The sequence below is a fragment of the Enoplosus armatus genome, chromosome 9, assembly GCF_043641665.1.
Source record: "Enoplosus armatus isolate fEnoArm2 chromosome 9, fEnoArm2.hap1, whole genome shotgun sequence".
In the NCBI taxonomy this organism is placed as follows: domain Eukaryota; kingdom Metazoa; phylum Chordata; class Actinopteri; order Centrarchiformes; family Enoplosidae; genus Enoplosus; species Enoplosus armatus.
The window spans coordinates 18,605,177-18,631,303 of record NC_092188.1 but is presented as its reverse complement, the minus strand read 5'-3'; the positions used below and the strand labels follow the sequence as shown (position 1 = coordinate 18,631,303).

At 40.7% G+C, this 26,127-nt stretch overlaps 1 protein-coding gene across 1 annotated transcript; it reads right to left on the bottom strand.

Annotated features, from left to right (window-relative positions):
* Positions 1-10,370: 10,370 nt before the first annotated feature.
* On the bottom strand, positions 10,371-25,810 carry trak1a (trafficking protein, kinesin binding 1a). Its single transcript, XM_070911644.1, has 14 exons — positions 25,734-25,810; positions 24,356-24,472; positions 24,039-24,139; positions 23,627-23,735; positions 23,076-23,154; positions 22,813-22,943; positions 22,580-22,654; positions 21,744-21,881; positions 21,578-21,654; positions 21,187-21,426; positions 20,476-20,804; positions 17,382-17,843; positions 15,782-15,884; positions 10,371-14,554 (listed from the first exon to the last, which is right to left on the bottom strand). Exons 1-14 carry the CDS (start codon positions 25,782-25,784, stop codon positions 13,480-13,482), a joined length of 3,087 nt encoding a protein of 1,028 aa, XP_070767745.1. The 5' UTR covers positions 25,785-25,810; the 3' UTR covers positions 10,371-13,479.
* Between the last annotated feature and the right edge of the window lie 317 nt (positions 25,811-26,127).

Below are 26,127 nucleotides of genomic sequence, written 5' to 3'. Positions count from 1 at the left end.
ACACACACACACACATTCAGATAAGTACATCTATTTTATTTTGTCATTTTGTCTCTATGAAACATTCAAAATCTTTCCTATGTTCATACCTTGAAATGTGTGTGTTCTTAATGTTTAATATGGTGCAGTCTAAACAGTAAGATAAATACATTTCCTCAGTGGTTTGACATCATTTTGAAACACAGCCAGTATTATTTTTTATATCTCTCTCAGACAAAGTGGTATTTCTTTCAGTTGGAGGCTTTAAATTGATGGTGGGGTATTGGTTTTAACGTTGCTCAATAGTTACAGGGTGGACATTTCTTATTAGAATGCCACATTAGGTTGGTGTCGCACATCCTGAAAATGGTAATCATGACGCCAAAAGTCATCATGCAAACAGTCCAATAACGTCTCCAGCTCTCAACAATTAGAATCATCGTGCAAGGCCTCAGAGCTATTGTCTGGGACACACACACACACACACACACACACACACACACACAGATTCAGACCGACATCTCAACCTGGTATTATAAAACAGAGGATAATGGTTCAGTGTCTGTGTATATAACTGTTTGCATAAAAGATGGATAAAAGAAGACAGCATGTTCTCATTGACAAAAAGAACAGAAGGTTGTATTTCAATGTATTTTAAGCCCTCAGCAGATCATGCATTAATATCACTGTTTTTTCTTATATTTCAACTTATATTATTATTGTTATTAGCTCAGTAAAAGCAATGTTTAAAGCTGCACTAATCAAGATTATTATCAACAATGTATATATCGACTATGAAAGTAGTGTATCCCTCGTAGGGTTGAACCCTGTGCAGTTCCCCTCAGCTCTGCAGAGCAGTTTAGCAACTTCCAGCTTTGGTTTTACAGCTCGCAGCTTTCAACTTTCACCGCTCTCATCAGCATCATTTCCAGATGTAGCAGACAGCTGTTTTCAGTAAAAAGAAAACAAAAAAAACTCTAAGCTAACTCCAGCTGTAGACTACATGCTCAGCACCAAATGGCAGACAAAATGAGCAACCTGAACATAATGGAGCATTTAGCTGCGAAACAGCCAGTTATTTCCCAAAATAACACAAGATGACAGTAAATATTGAACTTACATTCATCAGGTGGCCAAATGAATGCTAATGTGGCTCTACTGGCTTCTACGGGATGTGTAAAGAAGCCACTGTTTGCTAACACCTTTGTCATAGCAACCTTTATAAGGTGATAATATGCCAGTATTTTTCTTTTACAGCTTCTTTTCTGTTCCCATTTTGCCAAAAAAAGAAATTACACAATGTAACATTGGTAACATTTCTATAAAATGGTTTCTGAGGGGTTTAGTGGTTATGGCAGCACAACTGCAACAGAAAATAAATAAATAAATAAATAAATAGATAAATAAAGTTGTTTGTTTGTAGAGCGTTTTCTGACATTGTTTACTTCAGGTTGTCACTCCTGTCAGGCTGCCTGACAGCTCTCTGTAGGTTACATGCATCTCCTGCTATAGATACAGTAAGCGTGAGCTGCTCCTGCAGTCAGTTGTTGTCAGCATTTGCTCATCAGACTGGGATGGTCTGATTTGTTACTGTATACGCAGGTTCTGCACGGGCAAATGCTGAAATTTTAACCCCACAAATGTTACGTAAACTGTTACACACTCCAGACACCAGAGCGAAGTTACTGTGAACACATAAAGCACTCTCTCTTCTTCTGTCTTCTCCTGTCCATCTTTCTTTGCTTCCCTTTCCTCTGTTGTTGACCATTGCAAACAGCCATTAAGACATTAGGACACAACCACAGGAGATAGGCGCCATAAAACATGCACACATACAGAGTAAAATGTGACTCTAATGTGTATAAAGTACACAGATCAGCAGGAGCCACCTGGCCAGAGAGGAGGGCAGATAAGAAAGCCAACAAGCTTCAGTTATTACCACATGAAATGTAGATGGCAGACATGAAAATCTGTGTGTGTTTAATACACAATAAAAATATCACATTGTCATTATTAATTGGCAAAATTAGGATTTATTGAATGCGATCATGGCGTCGCAGTGTTACCACCAGAAAACTTCACTTGTTTACTCCCAACGTACAAAAGCTGTAGTCATTAACAGTTTGATTATATTGACTTATTAAACAGGACAAAAATTAATTTTCCATGATGACAAATAAAGTTTGTTGTGGATACTGTAATAAACATAGTATATAATGTGCAGATTTCATTGGGCATTGCAGATTTTTTATAGGATTTTATATGGGCCCTTTTACTGCCCATTTTAACCTCTTTCCTTGTTAAAATTGTGATTTGTTTTTATGTTACCATGATATTTGAGGAGTAAAGGCTAATTTGTAGTGATAGTGGTTGGGATGTCTCTCCCACTATTTCTGGTGGGTTGTTCTGATTGGTCAGTCTGGGCTCATTCACTCTCTTTGCCAGCTGGCATCCACCCTGCATCTTAATTTTGCACCTCCACAAATCCTTGCATGTTTTCATCCCTAACGATACTTATTTCCACAGCCTGTTGTTTATTTAGGTTCAAATCATTGATGTGCAGGTTTATCTCTTGCGTAGAATCTCAAACACGAAGCCAGTTTTTGACACAGTGGTGATGATGATAAACACAATATGAAGCTTTTGTGGTTCTTGAGTCCATTTACATTTGCATCTGATGCTGTGAGTGGTCTCAGCAGCTAAATGGACGACACCAATTTACATAACTGTGAAACATTATGCACTGTGGGATAATCACAGCGTCTTTAGGCCCAACAAGTAGTGACATTGGCCATTTAGAAGATGAAAGGTTTGTCTGTTTCAGGTGAAGACAAAGACCTTTAAGATATTAAACTATACAACAACCTACAGCCACCCCGAGGGCTCATTTGGCTTGGTAACTATAACATATTTATAAGGACTTTTATTATATGTCCATCCCTCTCTTTCTTTATTTGATGATAAGCAAGCAACATTTCAGGAACTACAGCAACTAGAGAAAGTATTGCACATAGTCTTCAGTGCTATAGACGGATGTGCAGCATCTATACCTGATTCTAGTGTTTAGTCTCCTGTTGTCGAAACAGACTTGTGTACCTGCTGCCTTAATGACATCAACGCGACCTGGCAGCCCTGTCGTCATAACAGCACAGTGACTATGTCTCCCATCCCCACTCCCCACAATAACCTCACCAGTGTTCACATAGGGGTTGTTACTTAATACAGGAAATGAAATATCTCCTAAAGACTCTGATTTACAAAGAAATACTTACGTTTCTTCTTTGGCCACATAAGCAAATGCAAAAACTGGAGTTGAACACACAAAAATAAAATGTTGTAGTATAACAGCATAACAAATCTGCCATGGCAAGGTAGACACACTATTTCCCTACTGAAAGTAGACAACCTTGTTTATGTTTATGTTGATTTTTCAGATAACCATTCCGTATTGACATTTCTGAGTAGTTGTTCTGTCAGCTTCACTCAGTCTTACACAGGATATAAAAAAGTTTAAAAATGAAATTGACATGTCAGTCTAAACCTTTTTTCGTGTGTTTCCTTCACTGTTGAGAGTATCAACTGCATACATGGCTGTTTGTTTGAGAATAAACAAAAACGGGTGAATTCATAGAACCATGTTAAATGTTACCTGAAGCGTCGGTTACAACGTTTCTCTCACTTTTTGCTCTAACTCGATCAAGTCTTAAATCATTTAATGTGTATTTAGCACTGTATGTAATACATGTCTAAATACTTGATTCTGACAAACATAACCCCCCCTCACACACACACAAACAAATAACAGCCACATCTCCATGTCATGTCATCTTGTTCTACATCCTTCTGATGACGCAGGTGATGCGAGCAGAGACCGCTAAATATAACCTTGCACTGGAAATGTCATCACTGTCACATTCTTAATAAAAACAGGAGCTTCACATATAAGCTGGTTACATCATGGCGGCCCAAAGTCAACTTTTGGATTTGAATCCAACTGTCATCATCATCATCCCCACCATCACCATTATCACCTGTCTCGCAGTCTCCACCTTCTGCTCTCTGTCTCTGCCTACATCAAATCACATCATTTGATTCTTCTCTGAACAATTAACAGAAAATTTGAGGTTATGACTATGAGTACCATTTATTTAACACATTCAGTAGTGAGCAATCCAAAACATTTCAAAGATAGAAAAACAAAGACAAGACAGGTTCTTTGTCACATCTCTTGTACGATATGATAATAAAAAATATACTTTATAAGTGAGATTTTATACTTTCTGGCATGGATGAGCACAGAAACCAAGGCATACCTTGATAAAAGTGATGTTTTCATATCTAGGGCCAGGGTTGGCGGTTGTAATGTGACCCCAGATCAGAGAAGGACACACACAGGGAAAGAAGGACGACTGTGTGGGCAAAACATCTTGACTCAGGCAATTAATTAATCCTCTTTCTTTGCTGGGTTCCAGCAATGCTTGGGTTTGGATTTAAATATAACTCTCCACTATACAAATGTGCCATGTATACTCTGTATACACATGACAGGACTGTTACAGACATTGTTTGGCAGCACATTGGTATGCAGCCAGTGAAGACCTGCTCCGACTTTCTTTTCCAGAAAATGGGGGGAAAAAAGGTCTGACTGCAGCAAGGAGATTAGCATGCCATATCAGGGGGAGTCTTCTCTGTCTTGTTCTCATTCTGTGCTGTTCACTTTCAGGTTAATTTACCAGGATTTCATGTATAATCATGTTTAATCAGATTCAATTATTCCTCTCTGTAGTGGCAGAGAAAAGCTGCAACATGGCACAAATGGTGGGATTTTATTATGTTTTAGGTGTTATGTTGTCATTCAGATTAGTATCAGGTTTTTTTCCACACAAGCTGTCAGGATTTATCACAAGGAAAACAAAATGGCTTTACCCTGAGAAAGCTGACAGCATCTGATGTCGGCTAATGCTTGTTTCCCAGGCAGACTGAGAGAAATGCAATTCTACTTCATTTGACTTGATTCAATTTGCTGTCTGGCAAATTCTAATAATCTAATGTAAATATTGTTACAAATGTCACAATGAAACTGTAATGAGTGGCGCCGCCTCACACATTTCACACTCAGAGGCCACAGCAGCGGAAGACATTAACTCTCATTATGTTGTTCCTTCAGGACCTGCTGCTGATGGATAAATTGGAGATAGTTATCTTGTGCTCATATTGTCTCGAACACTCGATCACAATATTACAGTGATTACATAAAAGTGTGAGAAATGATCCCTAAAGATCCAACAGTATTTTGGAAAATGGCTTATGTTTTGCTTTTCACAATCAGCAACTGATGCACATGATCATATTGAAGTCACACTTTTCCTTGTAAAACATGAGTAAACTGGTGGATTCAAGGTATCTTATGTATGACACTTGATATGTGTAATAAATGAATAAGAATGAACTCAGATCTGTATAATGGCTTAAAATGCAGAGAGGGGAATATACAATACCTACCTAATACACAATAATCACTTGACAGAGTTACAGTAACCCGTTTTAGACTGAATGAAAAGCACATCAGACTTTGGACTGAAAATGAAAATAAAGGAGGTGGAGGTTGCCATGTAGCCATTATGTTGTTTGCTTTGCAACACAGTTAAAAACCCCAAAACACATCCATACAGGCAGTAGCTTAGCTCACGTACGTATACAGCAGGGGGGTGATACAGTGGAATGTAACTGAGAATTAAAACCCGCTCTAATGGCAGAATGCAGCTCTGTAATATTGTTGGTTGTATTATGTCCACATTATTTAAATCATTGCATTCACAATTGTTGCAAAGCAGCAGTCTTGCCTGGTCTGGTATGACCAGTAGCTTATGGTGGCTAGCTGATGTTAGCAAACCTTAGATACATTTTGTTGTGTATCTGTCATTTTACTGAATTCATGACTCTTCTCTACTTGTGCTACTGCTGTATTGTTTTAGCATTTACCAATTTCCTGTAATCATCAATTCTGGCCACAGTGGCTGCTGTTCAGCTGAAGTTACATAGAGTCACTATAAGACTATAAAATGTGTAACTGTCTCTTGCATTAATCTGTTCAATAGGTGCTCTAAATATTAGCTCATGTAAGCACAAACCAATCATATGATTATATTCCAATTAAACATCTCAGTAACCTTCAATGTGATGACAGCACCTGTAAATAACTGATGGTCTGTGTCTCCTTAGTGTGCAGTATAAAGACAACTGGTAGCAGCACCAGCCAATTAGCAGCCTGGAAGAGTCTTCATAAACAGACAGAGATGAAGCAGCAGAAGTGTCACACACAGCTGATGACTTGACAAGTGCCTGGAGGGCCCTCATCTTTCAGACAGGGTTTAGGCAATTTTAAGGTGAAAAAGTTGGCAGTAAATGTTTATTTTGCTTCCAGAATTACTGTTTCTGTGTGTAAACCCACAGTGTAGCATAGCAGTGCGCACTTGCATGTGTGTTAGAGCTTTTTGAAGACTCGATGATAATTCATAATTCTTTTTACAGTTAAATCTTTCTTGCACAAGTGTTTTGAAGTCTTGCTTCAAACGCATAGAATGAAAACTATAAAAGATTCATGTCCATATTGTGACAATATAAATATGAATGAGATAGAGGCTCTGACTGTGGTTAATTAGCATGAGATTTGATTACTATTACATCCGGATATGCATGGTGAGCAGTAAAAGTAAATGCATGTTGTGTTTTTAAAATTGACTTATTTAAAAAAAAAATCCTGAACTACAGTATCTCAAACTTTTAATATCTGCTCTGACATCACAGAGTCAGGTGGTGCATTTAGTGAGTCAGGCTGAAAGCACCCAAAGTCACTGATCAACATTTAGTCAGGCTGTGTGGAGATTACCAGGTTTCTGTGTTTTCCTTACTTAAGTAGCAGCGAGGGGAGAAAAGTTTGATGACATAACACTCAAGCATTCAGTTCATGAGCTCCATAGCAGACTATGCATTTGTGTGCCATCTTCAAAATGTTAAAATTTGGAAGTGTATAATGGAATCTGACTGACTGATCTATAGAGACTCTGCAAAAAGACACGCAGATAAAGAGATAATAAATGAGCAGTAAAAACGTGTGATCAGGATTAATGCAAGCTTCAATAAAAATACTTGAATGAAGCAAACAGTTTTCTTAAAGAGAATAGAAATAAAATAAAATACAATGTTACAGTGTCTTAATTCAACCTAAATATCTAGTTACTTGTTTAACCATAAGTTAGCTCACATTTTTCTAAATAGTTATACAATACAACCATTTGATCATATTTTCATACATGCATAAATGCCTAGTGACAAATTGTCAACTATGGTGTTAAGTATGATATACATACATTCACTCTCAGTAACACACTTACAGGTATGAATAAACTATGCACTTGAAGGGAATCATTAGGATCACTGTTTATCTTAAACATTCACTCTCATGGATTTATTACTTCCAGCTGTCCAGAGAACATATGTTTCATATGTTTACACTGGACTAGAAAACCTCTAATGGCTGCACTTTAAACCCTACAGCTGGTCTGTGTGTGCACGTGTGTGTGTGTGTGTGTGTGTGTGGTGTGTGAGTATATGTGGGTGCCTGTGTGGGTTTCAAAGAGAAAGAAAGTGACCAAGATAATCGATCAAGTGAATCTTCAGAGGCAGAACTTGTTCTGAACCATCGTCAGAGGACTGACGTCAGTCAGGAAGAAAAAAGCAAAAAACAAACCCAGTGGAATTAATTCTCCAGAAATGTGTGAATTGGGCAAATTGAAAGCTTGTTCCAGGTCTGTAGAGACTAAAATGAACCTAGTGCTTTGAGCTAAGATGCTAACATGCTGATGTTTAGCAGGTGTACTGTTCCCTATCTTAGTTTAGTGTAATAGCATTCTAACATTTCCTAATTAGCACTAAACACAAAGTACACATGAGGCTGATGGGAATGTCATTCGTTTTTCAGATAATTAACCAGTATTGGATAAATTAAAATTTAACTAGGATGGAAAGCTCAGGAATCACTGAAGTTATTACAATTTATCCTGTGGAGAACATCCATGTCTGAAACAAATATCATGGCCATCCATCCAATAGTTGTTGAGACATCTCACTTAAAACCACAAATGGTCAGCCTCTTGGTTGCGCAGTTTTGTAGATATTGAGATATTTCACAGGATAAGTGAAAACCTGCAGGTGGTGCCAGATGAAAAGTAATCATGAGTGCAGTCATAGAGCCTTTGGATTCATTACATTTCTCCTACATCATGGCCTCATTGGTCCTGTTGGATTTATTTTCTCCAAATCTTCATTTGGCAGAGGCACAGAGTGTTTCACCTATGGACTCAACAGTTTGATATCCCAAAATATAGGCATTGTCAAAAAATGCAACGCATATTCAGTCTCCAAAGGCTATGTTGGAGGTTTCCGGCAGCATTTGGTCCGATTACACCAGCTGAAAAACCCTCCTTTTGGTCACCGTGTGAAGGATCATTGCTGAAAGACACTGGCTCGGCAGCCCGTCATGCTTCACCTCTTGAGGAAATGATCACACACGCCGTCAAGTGGACCTTCTTTCCGAGCTGATGTTTTTCACTCCGTGCCCAAGAGTCTCTTGAGTAATCTTGGCTGTGAAGCATGCACAGCAACTGAAGTAGAAGAGGCCAGTTGAGATCCAGACTCACTTTACCTCAGGTCTGTAAGAGGGAGAGTGAGAGGGAGAGTTTTCTGAGTCAGTTTTAAGGGCAGGTCATGGAGCACATTCTCTTATCTCAACTTGAAGGAGACAATTATGTTTTCTCTATGATGCCCACTCAGTTTACAATAACAATGATCTTCCAAACTGCAGCTTTAATCTTAAAGTCTGCTGCATTCTTGTTGCTCCATCTGATCACCTCCCTCCACAGACGACAAGACACAACAGACTGACCAATATCAATCTGCACAGAGAGTAGCATCACTAGACAAGCTGGCCAAGACATGCAAGGGGAAAAAATGTTTTCCTCCTCTATCATCTCATTCTTCATGCTTGTGTGTGCGTACTTTTCCGTCTCCATCTGGTTTGGCAAAACAGTAAGATAAACAAAGATAACAACAAATTATGAGCAAGTTTCTAATATGGTCTTCACTGAGACACCATATAGGAAAGACAGGATGGAGAAGAAGCCCAAGAGAGAGATCTGCTTCTTTCTAAGGCCAGCAGGAGCACATATGGGTTTGCTACACCAACACTGGGTGCATTTCTTAATCGGTGCCGGTTTGCTTTCTTTTCCAGGCTTAGAGTTGGCTGTGGTTTGTGTTTACACCAGCTGTCAGTTCTGTTCTCTGACACACACTGCCTCCCTGTGGAATGAAGCTGTAACTAGAATTCCTAAAGCTGCACTGTTACTCATTACACGCACGCACGCACGTCTTCCATGCTATTCACCACATCAATTTACAGTATTATGTTTATGAGTTGAGACATTTCATTAACTGCAGCTGCAAGATTTAGAATGGACATTAGGAAAATGGAATTTAGGAAATTAAGATGAGACAGGGGGGATTTCCTGTAAAACACCTAAGTTTGGTCATGTAGATCGTATTTTAAGAGCGGATGATAGGAGAAAACATACATGGTACTTGTTGCTGGTGAAACCTCTACATGCCATGATCTAGGTTAAATGTTATGATGCAGCTTATGCATGCATTAACATCAATGGTGAGATAAAGGCATGAAGAATCTGTGTACAAATGATGTTACAAGGGGACAGAAAATAAATATCAACTAAAACTAACAGCTTAACTTAAAGTGAAAAACCACCAGCAAGGTCTTCCAGCTGTTGTGCTCAAGTCAGCAACACACAACAAACAACACATCATTTGAACATTTGATCATTTGTAGGTGAGGACACACACATATGACAGCGAAAGGGCTCCATGGTGTGATGCAATTCTATTATTATATAGATTATATTATATTAACAATGGCTTTGAGGTAGGAAGGAGCAGTTCCCTTTGCTACACTGTGGACTAGAATGCAAGCTCTGACAGGGAGCCAGTGTTGCGAATGGATAAGTAGAGTGGTGTGGGAAATCTTAGAGATTTAATATTAGAGATCAATATTATTTATAATCATTCAATATTATGCCATATTATTATTATTATGGCACATATCGTTAAATTGTTCTTATAAATGTGATACTGATTTCCGCCATATCACCCAGCCCTAGTAGTAGGAGTGATTTATCAGGGTTGTTCCCAGACCTCTGCAGAAAAGGACGTATGATCAACATCTTTGAACCAGAGGTATAAAATCAGCAAATTTTTCCCCTTCTGTCAGAGTTAAGTTGCACGGCAAATGACTGCATTATTCTATGCTGAATAAGGCAAAGAAGTCAGTTTTTATGTATTTACTTTTATTGAGTACAGTCTGTTCTGTAGAATAGAACACTTCAGTCCCTGAACAGAAAAGTTTCTTTCCCTCTTTACTAAAAATAAACAACTTAATTCCCTGTATTTTTGTTCTACTGTTACAGTTTATCTTTAAAAAAAAAAAGTTAGCATGACTAGATGTGTTGCATACATTTACAATGTAATAATAGTTCCCCTTCAGAGGTCCACACAAACTGATGAAGATAAATCAACACATACTGTACACAAATATGTGGCCCTACAGCAGGATTACTGTTTGTAATAACTTACATTCGGATGATTCAGTTGACACACAGAAAAACAAGCACACACACAAACACACACCAACTCCTTGTCGCTTCAGAATTAGCACTTGATATTGTTCTTAAATACTGGAAAATATTTCTGTATTGATTGTTTTCTTTTCTCTCCCAAATGTGCAACTGTTATGAAGTAATTGGCAGCAGAGTGCCAGAGAAATGTTTATCATCTAATCATAATAATCATAACAGGAAAAATGTCAGTGACAGCTCAAAATATAAATACAATCTGCAAAAGTCCTTCACTTAAACATGTTCAGTGGACATTCAGTTATATGCGCGCTTCTAATAATCCAAGTATTTCAATATATTATTTAATGATTATTAATCTCCCACTCAATAACATTGCTAGTTTAACCCCTTAATCATTAAGGATTTCAACAGATCACTGCCAGCATCAGAGCCAGCCATTTTGCCCATTCACTCACTCTGACAGTCAGTGGCCCAGTCCCAATGTCCAACTCCAGACTTATAGCAACACACTACATGATTCAGCATAAGAGCCCGAGTAGAGGATCCTGAACAGGAGTACAGGATCTAAATGCTGTGTGAGGAATTGGACTAGTGTGATCACTTCACCTGGGCAGAGGTGTTTCTGTGGCCAGTAAAGAGTGTGTGAGGCTCACATTTCTTATATAGGTTAAAAAAAACTCCTCTCTTTTCAAATATAGCCGAGTAAGATTTACAGAAAATGTACAAACTGTCTGACGGCCGCTCCCGAGGGTGGACACTGGAACTGGGTCAGTGACACAGAAAACTTCCCTTCAGCAACAAACTGTGATAAAAGATCAGTCTCTTGCTCTTAAAACCAACATTTGGATATTTCAAGTCACTCCTTTTACAGTTACATTCAGAAACATACAAGTTTTATGATGCTAATATTGCTATTTTTCACCCACACGCGTGTCTGATTTTGACAAAATAAATTACATGTGTCGGTATGTATGCATGTGATCTAGTTTTACACCAGCAATGTGGAAAAAAATCTGTGATAACGGTCTGTTTTGCAAACAAACACGCCTCACTTCTGTGTTGTTGTGGTCCCACCCACTCTTTATTTGGGTGCAACTTTGGTTTTGCGGCAGACTTTCTACTCTCTGATGTTAAAGCTCCCATCTGCATTTTGTTAGATTAGGAGGTTTGTGGCCGTGTTATGCCTCAGTCATGACTGTTTTTACATTTGTCATCCTCCTCAAACTATACTGACTAGATGAGTATGGAAAGAATGGGAGTGCTCCAAAATAAAAAACAAACAAAAAAGTTTTGTGTTTTCTGTAGGTCTGCCTCTTGTTTTCTGGTGTCACAGTGTTTTAACAGGTGTCTGTATAGCTGGACCTGCTCTGTATTACTGTTTATGTGCAACATGTCCCTGTGGATCATAAATGAGGGGGGTGTTCAAAACAAAGAGCCAGAAATAGACACAGACCCTCAGCAGGATCAGATGCAAATACATTAATTTGCACAATTATTCTCATTTACTCTCTACTGCATTGAAATAATGAAGTAATCAAATAAAACAAACCCATACAATGAGATACAGTATGTTAGCTGTTTTAGGCACATAAGAACAGTAAGTCACAGCAAGATGACACATTAAAGCCACAATCTGGATTAATTTTTGAAAATACTGATACATACAGAGGGAGGAGGGGGGGTGGGGGTTGCTGGTAGAAAATAATCTCTAGTGCCAACATTATAACTTCCATTTAATTCCAGTGCAATGCAGATACAAACCATTAAAGGCTTGAAAATACCACAGTGGCCCAAATATAAGAGGACAATGTTTTGCACTTTAAATGACACAAGGAAGGTAATTTAACAAAACAGTTAAAAAATAAATGTTTGAAGTGGTTCAGCATTTTAGCTGAAGGCTCTGGTAATACGTTGGCCCTATTCAGGACTAGTAGCCAGCCAGTCTCATGTCCTTGGCCCTGCCAGCTTGTACCATAGACTGAACACTTACTGACAAAGTTTTGATATATAAATATCAAATATTTAATTCAAAAGCCAACTTCTTTTATTTATGATGATTAATGGGGAAAATGCTTTCTACAGATCCTACAGAACTGCATTAAGGCTACAAACAACTCATGACACAGCACTTTCTTGAAGGAACAGTAACATCTGCTGTAGTGAATGAGTAATTGTGTAGTCCTGGAATATACTACCCACATTTCTTCATAAACAATCAGAGGAAGAAAAAACAATCTTATATTCGGGCCAATATAGTACCTCCAAAATCCATGTGTTGCCTTTTCGATAGTGCACTCATTCAGGTCGAGAAGGAAATGAGAGGTTGTGGATAAGCTCTGCAGTACCAGATTGGGCCTTTAATAGTATACCACATATGACACAGTATATTGCATATACAACTTATACAATATACAGTTACAATGGACACAGAGGAAGGCAACATACTCCATCATCATTAGGTGTGACAGTATGTAAGTATAACACAGTGTAACAGTCAGCCACTACTGGGTTACTCCACTGTCATCTCATTCAGGTTACGCTGATCAGAATGATGATTGTTTAAAGAAATCAGCTGGAGTCTGGGCTGGTTAGGAAAGATGACTTACAGTTTAGTTGAGTCTGTAGGTGGGCTGTGTTGTTCATCAGTGGAGCTGTTAGGTCTGGGGATACTCCATAGCTGAAGGGTGTATATATAGTTCTGCAGTGTATTTGGTGTTTGTAAATAAATTGGTATGTGTATGTTCCTTGACAATATGTTAGTTGCAGTGTGTTGTAATGTGGGCCAATGCGCTGTCTCCCATTATGTCCCAGTTTCATCATCACTGTGTTGGTCATTGCTTGTTGAATCCCACGGTCTGTCTTTTGGCCTGGTGTGTCTCTGTATTATCGTCTGCGGTGTGACTGTTTCCAGTGCATGTAGTGTCTGTGGTATGTGTATGACCTTTGGGACCAGTGTGTGATTTATTTGCATTTTGCCCATTTCCTGTGTCTGCGCTGTGTCTTGGGTATGAGGGGTTTGCATTGTATGTGGTATGAGTATCTCTGTGCTGGGGGGGCCTCCAGGGTCTTTCATAGCCATACTGGCCCCTACCATGGCAGGATAGCTTCGATTCCTCCTCAGCCCTGCATTCAAACCTGGAAGCCCCCCACCCAGTGCACTGTTCCCCAGTCCAGTGGAGCCAAATGGGGCTAACAGAGTATTCCCAGATGAAACGGAAGCAGCAAGAGGGGGGACGGTGCGGAAACATTTCAGTTTATCCACAAGTCGCAGCTTCAGCATCTCTGTTTGGCTCTCATCATCCAGTGGCCTCCCTCGCTCCCTCTCTGCCTCCGACAGCACTTCCCTCAGAATGGTACGAGCTGGTTTAGAGGCGAGGAAGGTGTCGTAAAATGGGGGGTCATCATCGGAAGGGCTGAACTGAAAAACTGGACAGGTGGTGGTAGAAGAGGCAGGTTTGAAACGAGGGGAGTTGGGCGGCGTGGAGGGCTGGAGGAGGAGGGTGTCTGGACGTTTGGCCAGTCGTCTGACTTCAGTCTCCTCTGGTGTGTTGCTGCTCCTCTGCGCTTTAGCTCCTCCCACGGGTGTCGAAGCGCCACTGGCATCCAACCCTCGGTCCCAGCTGCGGGGGTCGTACACTGAGGCAGAAATCCCATTCTCCAGCAAGAGGCGCACCAGGCCTAGAGAAGTGCTGGTGGTCTTGGTGGAGTCCCTAAGGTTGGTGGAGGACTCGGCTAGGGAGAGAGAGAGGGAGAGGCGGCGTGGGGTGCAGCAGGGGGTGTAGGAGGGTGTGTGTGGGGCAGAGAAGGGTATAGGAGAGGGAATGGGGGTGGAGGTGCCAATGTAAGCACTGCTCTGACAAGAGGCTAGAGCTGGGCTGGAGATGGAGGAGTAAGGGGAGAGTAGGGGGTGGAGAGAGAGGAAAGACGGGAGGAACAGGGAACATGAGAAACAGTGAGACATGAGTTATCAGCTCTTAATACTTTGCTTTTAATGACAAGAATCATTAAGAATGATATGGACAGGACCTAAAATATAACCATGCCGGCATTAAACATTTTCCTATGAAAGGAAAGTGAGCACAAAAGTCCACTTAACTAGTCTTCATTCAGCAAATGGTGCTGACTCAGGGGTCATCACATGACCTCTCTCTGGTCTTTGGGTCACATCGTTACCCCTCGCTTGACGATCACTTCTTATCAACTGACCGGAGGACCAGATTAAGATTACATAATGACACCTGAGCCAGTTCCTTTCGCCAAATGAAAATGCAGGATGTGGTTAAAAGCTCCGAAAGCTAGGAAGTGGACCTTTGGAGTATTTCCCCCATATAATGTTCTCAAAAGGGCAAGAATGAACATCCATGCTCAAATCCTGACAAAGTTAGATTTGATATCAGTGACTGGAGTCACAGCATTGTGTCAGAGGCTGGACTGTTAGTTAGGGACATGTTGATTAGATGCAAACTACATGTAGGTCCACAACAATGTGACGATCAGGGGAGTTAGGACAAATTGCTCATGTTATTCTGGTTTACACACACCCAGTCTTTGGGAATGCACTCCCATGCATTGCCTCACCCATGTGCACCCCAGCGGGTGCACTCAGTGGGTCTGCTCTAATCCAGGCATGACAACCATATGATACAACTCCACTTCATCTTCCTCATCACTTGACCTGCCAAGGCCAATTAGACAGCAGGGACTTAGAGAGTATGAAGTCAGCCAGGTAGCCCTGCCTCAAAATCTATTGGAGGGGAACAAGAGGGGGATTTGCTCCTAGGCTGAGAAGCAGCTATTTGATTTACAGTACACAGTACTTTTCTTCTACTATAGTAGGTCTTAATTCATTTTCTATGTAAGGCTTCCTGTTTACAGTAGATTCAGCAGCAGCAGCTCTCTCCTTAACAAGCCATTTAAAGCTTTAATGCAGAAATGTTATCCAGGTAGAAGGTCTAGACTCCATCTGCCATCATGTATTCATGATAATACACTACACTCAATTGTACACACCAAGGACTAAACAATCTCGCTACAGACAGACATTTTAAAACTGAATACACCACAACAGTAATAAAACGTACTCAGGTATTTAAGATGTTTACCTTGGGGACACAGAGGTCAGCTGATCAGAGGGGTGGAGAATCCTGCAGGTGGTGAAAGTGTATGTAGAGCTTGTATGGGACATACACTTCCCTGGGAAATGAACTTGAGGAGAGGAGAAAAGAGGGAAGGAGAAGAGAACAGAGGAGTTAATACTGAGACAGAGGGTACCAAACCACACTGCAAAAATATCAAAGTGGAGAAAAAATAGGTCCTGATCATAGTATAAGCCCCAAGCAAAAGCACCAGCATACATTAGCTCCCTGAGATATTGAAGTGATGAGGACAGCAGGTTTTATGAGAATGATGCTTACAATGATCATTCAAAAGATTAGTAACATCTGCTGATTCCATGAAACAGAGATGTGGAGGTAAATCCAGGGGAAAGATCGTTTCAGTCATGAAAGGGATTTTATGAATATCCACAAAAGACATTTCACTTCATCATTTGGAGGTATACATACATATTCAAGTCTGTCTTAAAACAATAGTCAGGGGTCCTTACGAATGTGCTATAATCATTGGTCCTGTTCACACTGGCCATTAACAGATCCCTTCCTAACATGTTTCCAATGTAAGTGACGGGGGACAAAATCCACAGTCCTTCTGAAGGTTACGGTCAGCACTAATCTTTTTCAGAAGGCTGTTCCACAACATGGCACCAGACAGACTTACAGAAGTCAGGTCAGGATTATTTTTTATGGAATAGGATCACAGATTTATAAAGACATTTTTACGTCAGCCATCAAATTGTCCTTGTTGTAAAAGGTGTTTTGATGTGGGAGTTTCTCATTTAACTTGTGGTGATGTGAATTGAGATCGTTTCATTTTATGTCGTGTCTTTTGTCTTTTCACATCTTCTCCCTTATCCCTTGGCCACTAGTCAACGCTGATATTAACCAGCCGTGGTGTCATGTGACTTGGACAGCTGCACTATCCACGTACGTGCCCACATACTGGACCCTAGCCATGACATTTCCGTGCGCATGTGTTTGGTGGTACACTGTGTTTTAGTGTGAGTGTAGACTACAAGAAGAAATTACATAAAACCTAAATCTAAAATATTTTCTGTATTAAATTTCTATAAATCCCACCAAAACATGAACAAACTATATGCAGCAGGGCACTACTGAGAGAGACTGAGATTATAAGAATTGTAAAAGACAACCTAAAGTTATAGACATCAGAAGATTTGTTGAAGAGGATAGGCATCGCTGAAGATTGAAAAATAAGTGTGACTGGGTGAAATAAAGCAAAGTGTGGCCGTGAGAGAAAGTGGGAACTGAGAAGGAAGACGGTGAAGATGTAAACTGAAGTAAATTAATGAACAAAAAAAAAAGATGTACTCTGTTTTGATGGGGTTCGATGGCTGCACGCACAAGGACTGCCGGTGGGATGGGTGGGTGTGCAGGTGTGTGCACATGAGCGTGATCGTGCAGGAAGGGACGTCACATTGGGTGTTGTGAGATGTCCAGTGAATGCCTTCCCCAACCCCTCACCCTCCCACCCTTCCTCTTCACCCCCCTCCCCTTTATCCCCATGCTCCAGGGTTACAGGGGAGGGTAGATGCAGTGCAGTGACCTCAGCTAAGTGCTCCCTCACCAGGCATACGGTCCACAGCGGCGGCCTGTAAGGCCTGGAGCTCCTTGAGGTCCACGTGCCCGTTCATCTCAGAGGAGGGGAGCGGAGAAGAAGAAGGGGAGGGCCTGGAGAAGGAAACATGTCCGTCTTTCACTTGAACCACTTCCCTATCCCTGCACATTTCTCCTTGCAATGTCTCTGACTGGCTATTGTCGTCGATGTCTCCATTTTTGTTGCAGCAGACAGAGAGAGAAGAGGTAGAGCAAGGCAGATCCATGGGAGCAGAGCTCTCTCCCGACAAGCCAGTAAATGAGTCGCATGAAAGTTCGTCCTCCTCTGGCTGGTCCAGTTGCCAGCCGTCTTCCTGTTCTTGCTCGTGTGCTAAAGTGCGGAAGCCCTTTGTGACCACACCAGGCCGATGATCCAGCAGAGCGCCCATGTGGGGTTGAGCCAACTGCTGCCATGCATGGAGAGTCGCAGAGCCTGGAAAAAAAGTCAGAAACTCTCACGTTATCGAAATCGGTCTTAAGCTGCTCTATGACACAAATGCATCTCATCAAATTCAGATATGTTGTGGTGGTGAAAATGTACTTTTATGATGTCATCATATGTATCAGTTTGTCAATAAATGAGGCAAACTAGATGCTCTTAAAATACCTTTAAGTGCACTTCGACAGCATCGGTGATAATGAATGAGATCAATGAAACTTCAAAAGATGTTGAAATACTGTTCATACCACCAGTCTCTAAATGACTAGCTATAAGCTTTGGCACTTTCACACCGCTATCTTTGCTTAAATGATATCTAAAATTTGGTAGGTAGTACCTCAGGTACAAATTAAATGCTAATCTTTAATTTATTCAGTTTAACATGCCAACTCACAATAGGTCAGTCCACTAATTCAGTTCTGTAGTCTTCAACAGCTGGTTACTAAGCAACTATAAGCAATACTCAGTGACAGGCCTGCTTCACTGAACTTAATACTGCTATCCAACCCAAAGCTTCACAGGATGAAGTCTCAGATAATTGCTATAAGCTTTACATTTTATTACAGTATCATATGCTACATCCAAAATGGAGCACTATACTGTATGTAGAGATATTGACGTTACATCTGTCATTTCTATGTTTATTTGTGTGAAAATATGCCTCAGCTGTTTACTGGCTGACATTTTAATGTATATAAACAGATGCACACACAGGCAAGCAGACAGTAGAGACACATGCACACACACACGAGGGGACACAGTCATGAATATACACGGTCACACAACCACATATACATGTACTCACACAGACAGGACATACAGGTAAAGGCTTATTTTTGTTTTCTCGTGATACATGAAGGTCCTTTGAGAGATGTCAGTACACAAACTCATAAGGCTAACACAAAAAGAATGAGAGAAAAGGGAAGAAAATTAGTAAGATTTTATTCATCACCAAAAGAAAACAGACAAGTTGAACAGAAAAAGAAGTAAAGTGCGAAGACAAGACAAAACCAAAATGCAGAAAAGAAAAAAGGAGAACAAAAGAGGAGTGAAAGGGGTGGACAGCACAGAGAGTAGTATGGCACTAATCTGTGGACTGATGTCTCTACACTAAAGGCTCATACAGTAAGAATACTGTCAAAACCCAGAATATTCATCTCTGTTGACTTTTAAGGGGTATAGGATAGCGATTTGTCAGCAGCCAGAACTATTATGCATGATATAATTATGAAGGCAGAACACTGTCATGCAATAAATCTGAGGTTACCAAGAAATAAGAAATAACACAAATCTGAGACAGATTCTAGATTATTTCTCACATCTCAACCAACCATCATTAAACTTGAAATTAAAGATAGCCAAATATATATTTTGCTTTTCATGCCCAAAAGGATATGTTAACAGTTCATATGTTCATGTTGTTGTCCTTTTCTGCCCTTTACTTTTATCTGGTGTTTGGAGATCAGCTTTCACAGTGTTACCATGCGAGTGGTGTAACTGAGTTTGAACACTAGGTGGTGCCACAAAACAGGAAATACCCTCAGACAGGCAATTTCACATTTTTTGTGCTTCTCAAGTGGATCATTTTTAAAGTGATGATTGCTTTAAAGGCTACATATTGCACATGTACAATTTAAGAAAATATCTTCAGGTTTAAGGCTGCACCCAACAATGTTAGGATGTGGGGAGAAAATTGTATCTTAACTGTTATCATTTGCTCTGTTTCTATAAAAGCATCATTGTGTAGATAAAGCATATTAACATATTAACATTTCAACTCTACAAATGCCACAACCAATACAGTATGAAAATAAATAATCACAAGATAATAAAGATCCTCTATTAAAAAACAATGTATTTCTCCAACACAATAACTTTTCTTATGCCTTAAGTGCCATTTAACATACCACATACTGACTCACTCACTGCAGAAAACAGTGTAAAGTGCTCAGCTTTTGTGATGTATTTGGGATACATGTAACACTGGGAACCTGCTATTTTCTCATAAAAAAGATATATATCCCTTTGTGGTGTGCTCATAACTGTTGAATTTCTCAAATGTAAGAAAAACACTCAAATCTGCTTTTTAAAAAGATACAGCACACATCTATACGTAAGGGGTGTTAATGGCTTCTTGACAAACTATATGCTTCAAACCAGCAGCACACAGCAGTCTGTCTAGTATTCTATACTTCAAACCAGCAGCGTGGCCGTGTATGTCTGAAGTAAAAGGAGTGCTGGAGATTTAAGCTGCCCTCCTGTTGTTCCAACACCTCCAGCAGGCCTGTGACTAAAGCTAGCGGGGCTCTGAGGTGAGGCTGTGAGCTTGGCCGGCTGCTCAGCTCCAACAAACTGGAGCTCCTCTGCAGGGTCTTAGGACCCTGTGAGGCACTCAGAAAGATTTTGGACCGACTGTGGTTATGAAACATTAGAAACTGATTCTTCTGAAGGACTTTGTTTTGGTTCTGGGGTTGGGTCTGACTCATCTGAGTGTAACTTTGGGGAGTATGTAGAAATATACAATTCGAATTTCGGCTCTGGTTTTGATTCTGTTGAGGTTTCTGAAAAGAATCATTTTCATTGTGTGGAGGATTAGAGGACTTGTGTCTCTGAGAGGAATAATCACCTTCTAGCGGCTTTACTATTTGCAGCTTCTCCGGCAGGTAGGACCTCGCTGTGAATGAGTATCCCGACCAGATGCTTCCCAAGGAGGGGTGCGAGCACAGCGACAACAGGCTCTCTGTCGGTGTCCCTGGGCCTCCACTACTCCCCTCACCTCCTTTTTCTTCATCTTTCGCCAGGTAAGCCAGCTTTCTCTCCCGCTCCTCCTCAAAGAAGCGTTTTTCTGAGAGGTAGTTGTCGCGGCGGAGGGACAGACGCCGCAGGGCTGCCTCCAGGTCCCTGCTGCCCGGGGTCCCTGGGGTGCCAGGGGGCCGCTTGTTAGAGTCCTCTGACCTGGAGAGGGGGGACATGGTTGGCATTGTTGGGTTTGAATGAAGCAGTATGTCTCTCTCTCTCTCTCTCTCTCTCTCTCTCTCGGTTTTGTTATTTTGTAAAACTCAGTTGGTCCCTGTTGTGTTAGACAATGATAAAAAGGCAGGAGCAAATGTCTGAAACCTAAAACTTGGATGGAGTTTCTAGGCACCAGGCAGATAAACAGAAATGCAAACATACACAACAAACACCAAGGTTACCAATAAACACAAAAATAAATCAAGGAGAATTGATGGAGTTAGTGGCATCCACTTAGTAAGGAAATGAATGGCAAAGAACAAACTAAACAACTGAAAATCACATGGAGTGACAGCCAAACACTAGTGTGAACATCTGTCCGTACCCATCATCTGGACACTCCAGGATACTGCTAGTCCTGTTGTCCAGGATGATCCCACTTCCCATCTCGCTACCATATATGGAGTTGGAGCACGGCGTGCCCACCCTGCTGGAGCGCCCTGAGGTGAGGCATGATGTCTGATTGGAGCCTGGGATGTTGAGGGGGGAGGGGGCTAGCGACGAACGCTGCTGACGCATCAGGTTCAGGTTTTTCACTGTCTGGAACACTCGCTTTGGTTGCAGTCTGGAGAAACATGGTCACATAAATATCGAATATAGAATCTGAATGTACCATCCCTGAACATTTCGCTATGAAGTTAGACCAAATCATTAACTTATTATTATTACTTAACAACTTTATCTATGTTTTCTTTTTAGGGTGAGCCTCTTGATACCTCTGCTCCTCTACGTCTGGATCATCCATCTGAAGTTCCTTCCTCATGGTGCCCTCTATTTCTGCGGCCAAAGAGTCCTGGAGAAGACAGCAAAAAATGATTTGTAGCTACTGGGACCGTGGAGATGCTGTGATATTGACAGACATGTTAATGAATATAAGCTCACCATCGGGAACAGACCCAGAGAATGGAAACGCCTCGGCGTGCTGAGTGGGAGATTTTTGTTTCTCAGGTTCTTCAGCTCCTCCTGAGCCTCATGAAGCATCTCCATGCACTCTGCATACTTATCTTGTAGCTCTCGCAACTGGAGGAAGAGAAAAGAAAGATAAAGAGAGACGATATGGGAGGAAATTGAGAATAAATAAACTGTTATGCAAACAAACTGTGCTGCAACATGTATGGATTTAACTAAACGCACCATGTAATATAGTTTTTACCTCTGGTGTGGAGGTTATTTTTTGCTTGTTAGTGGAATACATATACAATAAATAAATAGATTCTCATTACATTTGGTTCTCAGGCAGGCCTTGAGTTTGGGAATAAGTAATAAGGTACTGGTTGTGATCCAGATCTAGAAAGTCTGATATTTAACCATTACTGATTTTTATCCATAACTATCTATAAGTATCTAATGACTATTAAGTCGTGATTCCAAATTCAAATGTTTGCAGGGTGACAAAAACAATTGGAGCTGACATTGGACAAGGTACTGGACTTGTTATATGAAGGTCTGAAATATGCTTTTGGTGATCATGCTATGCTATATTTCACATGTAGTTCTATAATACATAAAAGATATTGTAGGTAGTACCACAAGTCTCAAATCATGAAAAATGCCCTACATGAGACTACGCCTCCAAAGCAGTACACGCATAATACTAAGAAACAGGATTTGGTCCAAGGCAGCAGTGCGTCCCGGACCATTAATATTTGTTGGTGGAAGCTACCACTGCAGTAAATACGATGATGAAGCCACAGTCAGCGTGCTGTGGATTGCTTTACCTCAGCAGTGAGTTGTCGCTGGGCATCTTTGGCTGCACCTAAGTGCTGAGTCAGCTCCTCGTTCTCCACAGCATACTACAAGCACGCCAGACACAATAGGACAGCCGATATGAAAAACACTCTCAGTTAAAAACAGTCTCTGCTACATTTCGTTGAACACAGGCATTAGAAAGACAAATATAAATAATGTAACATTTCATTAACAAGATGAGAGATGTCGGGGGGATTCATACCATCTTGGCCTTCTTCTGGAGGTCTACTATCTGGGAGAGGAGGTGTGTGATCTCCTCCTGCTGTCTGGAGGCGTCATCACTCTTCCTGGCCAGCTCTTCAGCCAGAGAGGAAATCTGCAGGTTGGAATTACCTGGAAGCATCAACAGATAAGAAAAAAGTGAGAATCTGCCAAACAAAAACTGCCTCTCTGCTGCCTCGCTGCCTTTAGAGAACGTAGTTGACAAATTGAGCATAATATGACTCCAGCCAGTTAAATACTCACGTAGTTCTTTGACACAGTCATTGACAAGTTGCTGCTCTTTCTCCTCATAGGAGATCGTTTCTGTCTCCAAATGGCTGGCCTGAAAATAAAAACAAAAACAGACATTAATAATGTCCACAGTGTGTGGTATTGATTAGTAATCACCACAAAGAAAACCAGAAGGTCATGCTCAGACTGTAAGACCTCCTAACGAAAACAGTTCTGCTGCCAACAAACTCGATTAAACAGACATCAGGATGTTTTTTGTAGTGTCGGGACTACGGGTGCAAATGAGCTTGTCAAGCTAACCCCGGCACACTGACGTTGATGTTTGATTAATGGGCACTGTCCCATATGAATAAATAAACAAAGTGACAAATTGTGATGATCATTATTCTTGGTTTGAACTTTGACATTACGTGGGTTTTTATCATTTTTGGAAAGGCTATTTACATGCAATTGTACGAAGTAATGCATACATTGGTTACATTTACGTAACGTATGCTGAAATGTATTAACCATTTATAAAAAATACTGTGTGCGTTTGCAGGAGCTTATATGTGTTTGTGTACCTCAGAGCGCAATGATTTGTTTTCTTCCTCCAGATCTTTGAGTTTCTTCTGCAAGGAATCCAGGGGGAAAAAAGTTGGAGTTGACACATTGGTTTCACTGGGACGCACACTGTAAACACACACATGTAAGTGAGAAACCTGTGAATCAGGAGGTCAATCAATCATCCATTACTATGCTATAAATCGGTGTGAAATGCCCATTATATGCAGTCGTGGTAATGGCTCTCATACATTTGTACATGCCCTCATGTCTCACACAGCTTGTGAAAGCTTAAGAGGGGAGTTTTTTTTAATGATGTGTGTTTGTTCGCATTAGACTGGAATTCCAATGCGTAACTGCACCACATAATATTTTATTGAGGAGGAAAGAAGATGAGAGATGAGGAGAGGAGGTAAATGATGGGAGACTTACGGTGTGGAGGTGGTAGAGTCCCCCTCACTTTCCTCGGCAGCACTGGTATAGAACTGTAACAGCTCATCTTTCATGGACAAGTCATGTCGCAACTGAGATACCTGCATGTGGAAAAGATGAAGGAAACATGTAGATAGAGGACAGTTAAAGTAAAAGAAGAGACGGCAACAACTCTAATGTTGCACTGCCGCAGACTCACAGAGACCATGACAATTATTTTACATCTATAAAGACGTTTCAATACCGTCACATTTGATCACCACCAAATATAGAAGCACACACACACACACAGACACAGACACACACACACGCTGTACCTCCTCTCGTATGTGCTCTACTTGCTCCTCCAGCAGTTCGTTCCTCTCACTGAGCGCTTTGTTTTTCTTCAGCAGTGACTGTCCGATGCGAGCTGCTAACTCCAAGTCGCGTTCTTTCTGCACCGAGACAAAGTTTTGTTTAGTGTTTCAACATTAAAACTGTTGATAAATTACAGACATTCGAGGAACAATAGGACAGTTTGGGAAAGTGCTTATTTGCTTTCTTGCCGTGAGTTAGATGAGAAGATTGTTTTATACCTTTGTGCAGAGCCGGGCATTTACAGTCTTTATGCTAAGCTAATTTGGCTGCTGGCTCCTGCTTCATATTTAAAAAAGGATAGGAGAGTAGTATAGATCTAAATCTCTGCAAGAAAGCAAATAAGCATGGTTCCCAAAATGTCAAACAATTCCTTTAAAATGATGGCAGTGGAAATCTGTCCTCTAGGAAGAATATATGTGAAGGACATGTAGCAGAGGCTAGTTTAAAATGTGAGGGTTGACTTAAATACCTCAACAAGGAGGGGGGAAAGGTGGAATGAAGAATTAAACAACAGAGGGTAATAGAAACACAACATAATATTCACACATTACACAAAAAGGACAATCATGGTGTCTTTAAAAGTAGGACGCTTAATACCACAACGTCTTATTACCCACAATAGCACAATTATCTTGTAAGTGCAAACCTACTGGAGCACCAGAAAGCTCACAACACTGAACTATAATTAAAAGCTTATTATGAACCTGTGTACAGTAAAATGACTGCCAGGTACTCCTGTGTTTCAGTAAGTCTGGCTGCACAATAAAACAATAATATTACCAGCCTTACTGTGCGACTGAGAAACAAAAGCAAGTCCACACCTATTTAGATCCGGAGGCTCAGCTTAGTGCTATAAAACTCTGAATAGTGAGTATTAATGCATTGTCAACCAAAGGAAGTAAACTTTTCACAACAATGGAGGTCAGTACAATGATCTCACATGGTGAAAACAGTTGTCCAGCCTGTTTGTTGATGCTATGACACCTTTGAATATGTTTAGTCAATAGTTGGAGGATGGCTGGCTATCTGTTGTACTTCATGGTTCATTTAACAATGACACCTTTCTATTTTCACACGTTTTATTCATGAAGAGAAAGCCGGCTGAGCTCTTCACTAGCGACGTCCTGCCTGACATTCTGTTGGGTCACTGAGCTGCTGATGAGGATCACTTAGCTTTGAATATCAGCCGCCTGAACTAGTTTTATGATGTGTGGGTCTATCAAACCTCCTTTGTCATAAACCTCATAAAGCAACCCGTGTTCAGACATTTAACCAAAGCACCTCACAGTTTGCATGTGCGGTAGTTCTTTGTGTTGTTTCTACTTTAACCGATCCTACCTCTTCCAGTAGTCTAGTGACAGCATCAATGTCACTGTAGGTCTTCGTCATCTGGCCCACTCTGTCAGCACACAGTACTGCACAGACACAAAGAGAAAGCAAAGGAGTCTTTAGGGTCAATACAAAGAAAGAAGATTGCTGAACAGTCAATGCACTCAATAATAAATCACAATAGTAACATATAACATTCACCCCAGGTATCACAGTTACGCAACAGCAACTTCAGCTCTCCTTTATGATTGCACGCATGTTATTGAAACAGTCAACTTTCTGCACTCTAAACTTTGGTGAGTGTAAATGATTGACAAATAAACAGTGTCTCCCTGTTGCCCCTGCTATCTACTTCCCTCTCCACCCTTTACTTATTCTCAGTTCATGAATCACATTATTTCCA

Coding starts and splice junctions, on each gene's coding strand:
- trak1a (XM_070911644.1), bottom strand. CDS start 25,784: ATGACGAAGACCTACAGTGACATTGATGCTGTCACTAGACTACTGGAA. Junction 22,655..22,812: donor TCCAGAAGAAGGCCAAGATG/GTATGAATCCCC, acceptor GCGTGCTTGTAG/TATGCTGTGGAGAACGAGGA. Junction 17,844..20,475: donor AATAGTAAAGCCGCTAGAAG/GTGATTATTCCT, acceptor CTTTTTTTCCAG/GCTCTGCGACTCTCCATGCA.